Source organism: Cololabis saira, chromosome 3, assembly GCF_033807715.1.
Source record: "Cololabis saira isolate AMF1-May2022 chromosome 3, fColSai1.1, whole genome shotgun sequence".
NCBI lineage: Eukaryota > Metazoa > Chordata > Actinopteri > Beloniformes > Belonidae > Cololabis > Cololabis saira.
In genome coordinates, this window is record NC_084589.1 from 13,631,307 (window position 1) to 13,640,875 (window position 9,569).

At 40.4% G+C, this 9,569-nt stretch overlaps 1 protein-coding gene across 1 annotated transcript; it reads left to right on the forward strand.

Annotated features, from left to right (window-relative positions):
• On the forward strand, positions 1–8,927 carry zgc:91890 (solute carrier family 52, riboflavin transporter, member 3-B). Its single transcript, XM_061718224.1, has 4 exons — positions 1–128; positions 2,996–4,073; positions 5,141–5,264; positions 8,181–8,927. The coding sequence occupies exons 2-4, from the start codon at positions 3,043–3,045 to the stop codon at positions 8,391–8,393; spliced, it is 1,368 nt and encodes a 455-aa protein (XP_061574208.1). The 5' UTR covers positions 1–128; positions 2,996–3,042; the 3' UTR covers positions 8,394–8,927.
• Positions 8,928–9,569: the final 642 nt, after the last annotated feature.

Sequence of the window (9,569 nt, forward strand, 5' to 3'; positions counted from 1 at the left end):
AGGGAGGGCTGCACACACGCACACACTCACACACACAGTTGGAATAGATGTAACAGAAAAAACGTGGGTCAGAATGGAGTGAAGGTTCTTGAGGGGAGAAGTGAGCGGAGCTCCTGTCTCTGGACAAGGTAAGACTCTGCTGCCTGCTACAGCACCGGTGTGAGGGAAGGTTATTGAGTGAGGGGTTAATCTGGAGACCAAAGCCTCGTGTCTCTCTGTCCCACTGCTTTATTCTGTTATTCATCCTTCTGCTGGGGATACACTGGCACCAAAACGCCAAGGTCAAAGTGTAGACCCTAATCCAGGAAGTTAAAGGTTAGCTGTTACATCAGAGCCACTTTCTTCCTGGTGTGTGATTAATACTTATTCAAGGCTGAGGTCAATATTAGATCCCTTTTCTCTCATTAGCAGTTTCACACTTCCTTTTCTGACACATGGCTGATGACACTTACTATTTTCCCTCTATTTTTCTCCTTTTTTGTTGTTAAAAGGTTGGTTTTGTCCCATTGAAGGAGGTCAACAGACACCTGCTGGTTTCAATACCATAATAAAAACAAAGAACCAGAGCCTTCCTGGATCAGTGCAGGCTCTGTTCAAGTTGGAGCTAATCTGTCACAGTCGCTCCACATGCAGGCTGATAAAATATCTGAACAATTATTACTCTTCAATGGGTCTGTTTATGTCCTAGGGCATGGGGCTCTTATAAGAGCAGTGTGTCAGTGTGTGAAAGGTCACACATCCATTGCCGTAGCACTTGTAGGAAAGGAGAGACAGGGACGTCAGACAGTCTCACGTGGAGCTTGATCAAAAATACACCAACATTTGATGATATCTGTGGACAACCCTGGAGATTGATAAGAGCGTCTATACCGCTCTCTTTCTTTGCATCTGACAACCCCGTCTAACAAAGGTGCCACTTGCCTATGAGACTGTTGCATCTGATTTTTACCTCGTCATTTCTACTTAACGCAAACACACAGTCATACAGTCAAAACATCTAAAGAGGGACTTTTATGAGTCATTTGACATTTTTGTTTAGTCACTTAGGCGAGGTGTGGCAACAAATGTGCTACGTTACATCAGTGATGGCTTTGTCAGACTGGTTATTGGATGCACAGAAAACAAAGTGGGACTTACCTTTTGTTAATTACCTTCTATCAAACTCTAGGGCTAATGGCAAATAAGCCAATCCCCAAAATGTTTGCTCATCCTGTCGATGATGTTTTGATTGTATTTTACCTCTTTAGAGCATAGACCCCCCCGACCCCTGCTGACACAATCACCCCCCAGATTTTAATGCAGAAATGTGGTTCAAATGCAAAGCCACTGGCTTGTTTGCCTGCATTGTGCCATTTCTTAAAAAGATCAAACATTTTTTTAAATCAAAATTAATGTCCAGGATGTTTGCGGCTGATTAAATAATGATTAAAATTAAACATTAAGGATAAAATATTTTTCTGTAAACAATAATTTTACTGTGTAGGTCTAAATCTTTCATAAAAATGAAAAAAACCTTTCTACTACTATATCACTTTTTAAATTTGTATTTAGTTTTTTTGATTCGTTTGCCGGGGTCTTCCCATTGAGAGCACATTTACATATCCGGATGCCTTGTGGTGCTCACAGTGATGTAAATGGTTTTTCTCTAAGTTTTGGTGCACAGTCAGTCTGAGTCATGATGTTGCACTTTGCGTCACCACGGAAACCGCTAACTTTCACCCCTAAATCAGCTGATCAGGAGCTTCTCGCTTATATATGCTGTTTACAGAGTTTCACGTTAACTCTATAGGGCAGTTAATAAAATACTTGTAGTTTTATCATTTCAATTCTAAAGGATTATTAGAGAATAGTAAAGGACCTCTATTAACATTGTAACTTTTTTTGTAATAACCACAGACTGTACTTCTACTGAAGTGACCAAATGTGGTCCCTTGCCCTGTAAAGGGTTAAAAATCAGGAAGCGCTGTGGATAGGTAATTGGTTGTATCAGAGGAAGTAGAGGCAAGGATTAGTCTGACTTCCTCAGACTACAGTATATTTTTTGCCAAATTAAATGACACTGTCATTACATTTATATTCCCTCTGTGTTTCTGGCTGTTACAGTAAAAGTAAAAAAAAAAAGAACAAACATAGAGGATTCATTCTATTGTCAGGGAATTACCTGAATATCATGTTTCAGACACTGATGCAGGGAAGAAAAGCTACAAACAGAATTGTGATTTGTTATGACCCAATGTCAACTCGAGACTTTGTCTTTAAAAGCTCTGTTGTAAATTTTAAAATTTTACTTTTTGTCATCTTAATGTCTGCCAAATCACAATATAGGATGTTGTGTTTGTCTGCCTGAAATACACCGATACTTTCAAGTCCTATTAAAACTGATCATTTATATGGGAAGTGCCTTGAGATATCTGGCAGTCCTTCAAATCCATATGCTTCAAGTCAGGAGTTGTGAATTAGTTTCCAGTGATGTCAGAGATATAAATAACCAACAGGTGCTTACTGCAAGTTTTCCCATGTACTTCCTGGTGTTATTTTTGATTTAGAAGTAGTGTAATCATGCTGATAATTATCTTATTTCTTTCTTATGGGGAATAAATAATGTCACTTAATCTTTTTTTTGTTAAGAAGCCTAGTTTTCCATCACACGCTCTGCATCACGGCACTTTAACTCTACACTGCTTTGAGTTGAAGTTAAAGCACATTCACGCAAGATGTGAGCTGGAAAAAAAAGGTTTGCTGTCCAGAGTTTGGGAGCAAAAGTAAAAGCTGTATTATTTTTCTTTTCTATTTCTTCAGAATTTAAAATTTGGGATTGGGGCCAATAAAATTAAAAATGAAAGATGTTTCCATTCATCCACCTGTGTAATTCAGTTCTCTGACTACAGACTATACGTATTTAAACAAAAGTTCAAAAACACAATATAGTTTGTTTTTTTTTAGGAACATTCGAGCTTCACTAATCAAACTGGCATTTCTTGTCAATGTGTTTCAGATTTTGCACATCTGCGTTTCCTGCGTTGTCCCATTCCTCACTCCATCATGTCGCTGCTGACTCATGTGCTGGCGTGCCTGTTCGGCATGGGCTCCTGGGTAGCCATCAACGGGATGTGGGTGGAGCTGCCCCTGATCGTACCGGGCATCCCAGAGGGCTGGTACCTCCCCTCCTATCTCACGGTCCTCATCCAGATGGCCAACATCGGCCCGCTCTTCATCACGCTGATGCACCGCTTCCGGCCCGGGGCGCTGGACGAGCGGCCGGTCATCTATTTCATCGTGGTGCTGGGAATCGTGGCCACGTTCCTGCTGGTCTTCTTCTGGAGGCATGAAGTGGTGGTGGCCGGCTCTAACCACAGCGTGCCCCTCCTGGTTTTAAGCTTCCTTCTGTCTGTGGTTGACTGCACATCATCCGTCACCTTCCTGCCTTTCATGATGCGCCTGCATCCACAATACCTCACGACATATTTTGCAGGCGAAGGCCTCAGCGGTTTGGTACCTGCCCTGGTGGCTTTGATTCAGGGAGTCGGGGTTGTCCGCTGTGAAAACGCCACTATGTCTGGAAACACATCTGTGTATAATTCCAGTATCTCTGGCAGTGGTGAGCTACAAGCCGTCTACCAGCCATCCAGGTTCTCCGTCGAGGTTTTCTTCGTATTCCTCACCGTCATGATGGTTGTGTGCCTGCTGGCCTTCATCGCACTTAACCACCACCCAGCGGTGGCTAGAGAGAGGAAGAGCGACCGCTACTTCAATGGGGACCTGGAACGTGAGAAGAGGGAACAGGGTTTGTCCCTGCGTGTCCAGACAATAGAGCAGAAGCCAATGCTCGGCCCAAGTGAGGCCGGCATTAAAGAACCCAGGAGCTCTTTCGGGAAAGGCACGTACAGCACCTTGGAGGTGGCGTTCATCTTTGTCGTGCTAGCTTGGGTCAATGCTCTGACGAATGCAGTGCTGCCTTCGGTGCAGTCCTACTCGTGTCTGCCTTATGGGAACAAGGCGTACCACCTGGCTGCCACCATGGCTGCTGTTTCCAACCCTGTGGCCTGCTTCATCGCCATGTTTGTTCCAATGAGGTAAGAAAAGAGGCAATTCTTGAAAATTGATTTGCAATGTAGATGTGATCATAGGCGTGTTTCCACTGGTTGGAGTTCCAGGTAGAATTTTTGGGGCCGAGCCCTTTGCAGGTGTTTCCATTACCAGGAATGGCCCTGAAAAAGTGACCATCAGGAACCTTTATGGTGCAGAAAGAGGTACCTGGGTTGGCCAACAAGAATGGGATGTCTAAATTACTTTCAGTACTCTCACGTGAACATAAATCATGTGACAATAAATCATTTAAAGGGGACCTATTATGAAAAACACATTTTTTCTTGCTTAAACATATATAAAGTGGTCTCCCCTCAGCCTGCCAACTCAGAGAAGGAGGAAAGCAACCAAATTCTGCAGTGTCTGTACAGCCCGCCATTTTTTCATAGCGGTGTATCGCGTCGTTCAGGCAGCCAATCAGCACAGTGCCTCATTATCATAGCCCCGCCCACTCAGAATCCCTCATAGATAATGAGGTTAGACACTGGGAAGCTGCAGACATGGCTCAGAGGCTGAATTTCTAATTTATTTAGCAAAAACAATCAAAAGATTGTTTTTAAGACATTCAATGCCTGTTTAAAATAGGTATTAGATGCCATAATAGGTCCCCTTTAAGCATTTGGAGCAGAGATATTTTGCTACGAGTACATTTGATGAAGTTGGAGAGTACATGAAAAAATGATAGCTGGACCGACGAGTCGCTTCAAACTGCAGTTTATGTTAAAAAGAAAAACGCAAGTAGAATCTATTGTTTGTGTTTCTTCTTCATTCTGCTGCATTCTTCTTTTTTTTTATCGCATTTTATGTTACTGGTCATTTGCAAACAGTAAAAAATGCACATTACCGCCACCTGGTGGTCAGCGACGCTATTTTCCAGTCAAAGGTTTTTGTGTGGCGCTACAATGTGATGGAGACAGTCGGCCCGGTTAGAGGTTCCTGTCTGGCAGATTTACCCTGGACTCCTGCTAGTGGAAACATGCCTAAAGAGTGTTGTATGCATTTTCAGTTCAAAGGTGTTACGCCTCTAAACTATGTTCTCTTTCTTTGACTCCAGGTCTCTCTTTTTCATGGGTTTTTTGACCTTGTTTGGGTCTGGATTCGGAGCCTACATCATGGCCATGGCTGCTCTGAGCCCCTGCCCTTTGCTGGTCCACAGTGTCTCTGGAACTGCATTCATTGTAAGACCCTTTCTTCTTTACTGGGTGTTTTAAGCATGCAAACACTGATCATATCTTTACCTGCAGTTTAGCCATGATTTAACTGCCTCTCACCTTTCGCACTCTCCTGGACGTTGCAAGATTTCTTTTGAATTGGCCCGTTGTTGATTAGCAAACTCACCTCAGTCTGGTTTGATGAAGGCAGTTGTAACTGAACTGCATTTATAGTGAGTTTACACACATTTACTTTCAAAATAAAACATCATAGCATAGACATTTTATGAATTCCTTTAAATATATTTTTTTAAACCGAAACTGCATTGTAAGATAAGATAAGAGAGATAAGACAATCCTTTATTTTCTCCCTCAGTGGGGAAACTTATTTTGTTGGCAGCAGTACACAGACTAAAAAGTAAAAAATATATATAATTACAAAAAATGAGCAGTATATACAGTAGATTGAAAGAAAAGAAACAGTGCAAAAAAAGCAGGTAGAGTGTGTGTGAGGTAGAAAGGCAGATATTGCACATATGATATTGCACATCTTGTAATTTTATTGCACAAGTTAGCCGTTGGCTACTGAGAGCAGGCGAGGTGGCTAGAGCTGTAGCGATACAATGATCATACATGATATTCAGCCAACGATACGATTCGATATAACCCGATACACATATTTTTCTGAAAGATTTCAAAGGGACGGAGTGGTTTTGGTGACGTCTTGTGAGTGTTCTATTTACTTGGATTGAATTTATTGAACCGAAAAATATAAACATCAATTACACAATATATATGTCTGTGATATGTCTGTGAAGTCTGCAGCTTGCAAATGCTGGACAAAATGAATCGAAGCTGTATTAAGAAATTTTGTTCCATTTATTGAAACAGTGCAAACTGTAGTTAACAATCATATGAAGTAATTAAAGTTAAGTATTACAATTACTGTAACAATAGAGAGTTAAAAATTGCAGCAAGAGGTCTGTTCTGAACAGATTCTTTGACAGCTTTTTTAGCTTGTCACTGCACATGTCAGGTAGTTCGTCTAGCCAACAGTTAAGTAAACATAGTAACATGGCTTCTCCAAAACATTCAATAATTAAAGTCAATAAGAAGAAGCCTTTCTGTGTGGAGTTTGCATGTTCTCCCCGTGTTCCCTTGGGTAGCAATGTGAGCTACCCTCACAAAAACATGCAACAGTCCTGGGCTATACATGCCCCCTCTGGCCAACCGGGGCGGCAGATGAGGTGGGGAGGATCTGGCCGGAATAACGTGATCCTTCCACGTGCTACGTCTGCCCAGAGAAGCCCCACCCCGTCTGGTGAAAAGATGCGGCCTGCTCACTCCTCAGGTTAAGGAGGAGACCTGAGCTCAGTGCAGGGCCCTCCCGGGGTTGGTAGAGGGAGAAATGCCCAGGACTTTAGCTTAGGTAGGAGCACTGGGTGATGAAAATGGAAAGAAATCGGGGATAAAAATATTTTTAAATTAAAAAAATAAGAACATTTAAACGTTTAACTTAAAATGTACCCGTCTTATAGGGTTGTGTATCTCCAGGTACCTCACTATATGATAGTATCACAATATTTTGCCAACGATAAAGATAATCATGATACAGGAATGCTGCGATAATCGATATGCTGCAAGACATTTCATCCACGACACATTACGATAAATATTCAGACTTTATTGACTGCACTGAATCTACTTCACACAAATATTTTCTGTCTGTGTAAATGAACAGAAAATTATAAAAACACACAAAATGAATGCAGAAAATACACATTTCAGTGCTCGTATTATCAACTTGTATGTAAAAATGGACACACATCAGTGCTGCTTAACCACAATCAAATTGTTTTATGAAAACTGGCAAAAATTTCAGTGCATATGAAAAAATAAACATTTCAGTCATTATACATATATATATATATATATATATATATATATATATATATATATATATATATATATATATATATATATATATATATATATAAATAAATATAAATATTTTATTCATATTGTTTACATAATATGAAATTAACATTTACCATATTAACAAAGCCTATGTATACAATACAGTTTGTACTGGATTTACAACTTGTCTTAAACATAATTTATTATTAAAAAAAAAATCGATATTCAAATTTTGAATATCAGTATTGAATCGGCTGGCAAAGCATTGCAATACATTGCCATACCATCCTTAATTGTGGCCATAAACATTCAAAACATCAAAATACACAGTGTGGGCAAAAGAAGACAATCACCGTACTGTAAACTACCAACAAAAATATGGATTGTTTCCCAAGTTTTAATCTTGAAATTGCTTTTCATACATTGTCACACAAGGACATATACCTGTATGCTTTGAGTTCAGGTAAACCTGATTTTTGTGGATTTTTTTACGTCAAAATTCAACTGCTTAAATTTGCTGATAACTTCTGAGAGTTTTAAAGGGGTGTTGCAATCTATCCATTCATTTTCACCTTCATGCTGCTCAGAATCATGATGCGGTGGTCAGAGATGGGAGTCCATCCCTCCTGTCACTGAATAAGAGACAGGTCGCCAAAGCATCACAGGACCTTTGTGTTACTTTGTCAAATAATAAATCCATGATTAAAACTTTGTCAGCGCACATTATCCTGTGTTACAAAGCAATAAAATATGACAACAGCCTAAAAAAACTCTTTAAATAATGAGACTTTCATAGATTACTAAAATGGGACGGATAAATAATATAATTGTCCAGAAAGAAGAAAAAACTGCTTAACTGGTTCTACTTTTGCTTTGAATGTAAACTTTAATCTCAGGTTGCTGGCACTGACCGAGGCAAAGCAGCTAATGTTCTGAAGGGAAACCAGGATAGTTTACGGTCTCGTTTATTTCTGTATCAGTGGGGTTGAATTTCATGCTCTGTATTGATGGTCCTCTCTGCTGCAGGTGCTGGCCTGGATCCTGTTTGTCCTGACCCTGTCCTACGTCAAGGTGATCATCGGGGTGATCCTGAGGGACGAGGGCCACAGCGCCCTCGTGTGGTGTGGAGCTGTAGTGCAGCTGGGCTCCATGCTCGGTGCCGTATCCATGTTCCCGCTGGTCAGCGTCTATGGGCTTTTCCAGTCAGGTGACGCTTGTAACACCAAGTGTCCGTCGTAGATACAATATATGTTGTAGTAGAACACTGCTGTGCAAACTCTAGCAAAACAAATTGCACTTATATTAGAAGCACTGGACTCGAGTAGTCATGAGTTTTACATGTTCAAACTGGTATTAAGAGAAAGAGGTTACATGTGATCTTTCTCCTTTCTGTCTGAGGATTTATTTATATTTATAAAAGTATGGCTTAAGTGCTACAAAAACATGGAATGACACCCGTGTGGTCACCGTCTCAGACCACAGAAGACCAAATCTGAAAGTATGAACGTTTTATATTTCGTTATCCGTTCAGATGTCATTTTTACTTGAACATTTAATGTAATGTGAGAGTTTGATTTTTGCTTCTTTAAGAACTTGAGTACTATTGGCTTTAAAATGTGCCTTAACTCTAAACATTGTAAAGTTATGTTAGATTTGTGCTTCTTTTTTTCTTCTTTTGCCATGCAAACTTGTTTGGGTCATTAAGTTAATTTGTCTACGTTACTGAAAAGGAGAAACTGTTCATCAAACCAAATAAAACTTCTGTTTCACTGATACCTGGGAGGAAGCGGCTCGTGTTTCCAGTCATTTGAATTGTAACCTGCTCTTATCCCACACAGCCGGTGCAGAAAATGGGATTTTTATCAGGAAACACAGCAGGAGAGGCTGAAAATATTAAAGGACTGTTCATGTGTTTATATTTCAGCTCTGGGAACCAGAATGAAACCTTCATCCTGCCCATGGGATGCTTGGCCTTGTATACTCTTTGTAAAAGTATTTGATGTTATGGCTCTTGGGTTACCAAGCTGATTAATCACTTTCGACTGGTTTCTTTCCCAGTTCATTTAAACATGCTTTTCTGGAACCTCCTTTAAAAACCTAATCTGGACCCAGCAGATACCAAAACTTTCCGACCTTTTTCAAAATGTCCCTTTCTCTCCAAAATCTTAGACAAGGTGCTCTATGAACAACTGGTTTGACAAATGTTTTTGATATTTTTCAGTCCGGTTTCCGCAAGCATCTTTCTCCTGAAACAGCTCTGCTTAAGGTGTTTAGTGACATTATGATGTCTACAGACTCTGGGAATTACTCTGTCCTAGTCTTGTTAGATCTGTCCTCAGCTTTGGATACTGTCGATCATCGCATCTTGTTTAAAAAAAACTGCGTGACCTCGTCTTGTAACGTGTAGGAGTTTTA

What these genes read in the sequence shown, in the direction of transcription:
- zgc:91890 (XM_061718224.1), top strand. Translation starts at nt 3,043, where the DNA reads ATGTCGCTGCTGACTCATGTGCTGGCGTGCCTGTTCGGCATGGGCTCC. An exon ending in GCCATGTTTGTTCCAATGAG is followed by an intron (nt 4,074 to 5,140) that starts GTAAGAAAAGAG and finishes CTTTGACTCCAG; the next exon opens with GTCTCTCTTTTTCATGGGTT. An exon ending in TCTCTGGAACTGCATTCATT is followed by an intron (nt 5,265 to 8,180) that starts GTAAGACCCTTT and finishes TCTCTGCTGCAG; the next exon opens with GTGCTGGCCTGGATCCTGTT.